This window comes from Merops nubicus, unplaced genomic scaffold, assembly GCF_000691845.1.
Source record: "Merops nubicus isolate BGI_N331 unplaced genomic scaffold, ASM69184v1 scaffold45646, whole genome shotgun sequence".
Classification (NCBI taxonomy): domain Eukaryota; kingdom Metazoa; phylum Chordata; class Aves; order Coraciiformes; family Meropidae; genus Merops; species Merops nubicus.
This window is the reverse complement of record NW_008616413.1, coordinates 3,014-3,324: the sequence shown is the minus strand read 5'-3', so window position 1 is coordinate 3,324 and position 311 is coordinate 3,014. Positions and strand designations below refer to the sequence as shown.

The window sequence follows — 311 nt, the reverse complement described above, 5'->3', positions numbered from 1 at the left end:
GCGGCCGTGCGAGCCCTCCCGTCCTCTGCGCGGGCTCCAGGCGCCCGGGGAGCCTCTCGGGGGGAGGTCGTCCTACCAGGCCGATTACTGGGCCTGCGCCATACCGGAGTCCTTGCCCCCCTCTCCGGACCGTCGCTCGCCCCACTGGAACCCCAACAAGGAGTACGAGGACTTGCTGGATTACGCCTACCCGCTGAAGCCCAGGCACAGGCTGGGGAAGATGCTGGAGCCTTTCCTCCATGACTCGGGAATAGGCTTGGACAGCTTCTCCGCTTCCCCCCCGGGCACGTCCCGCTTCCCCAGCATCTACC

The 311-nt window shown here is 67.8% G+C and overlaps 1 protein-coding gene across 1 annotated transcript in view; it reads left to right on the top strand.

Annotated features, from left to right (window-relative positions):
• Window positions 1-66: 66 nt before the first annotated feature.
• The window catches only part of CEP68 (centrosomal protein 68kDa), a gene marked incomplete at both ends in the record, with an annotated part of 2,391 nt that continues 2,146 nt past the window's right edge, over window positions 67-311 (top strand). The window contains one exon of the mRNA XM_008942818.1: window positions 67-310. Coding sequence (XP_008941066.1) covers window positions 67-310 — 244 coding nt within the window. The remainder of the gene's footprint in view (window position 311) is intronic.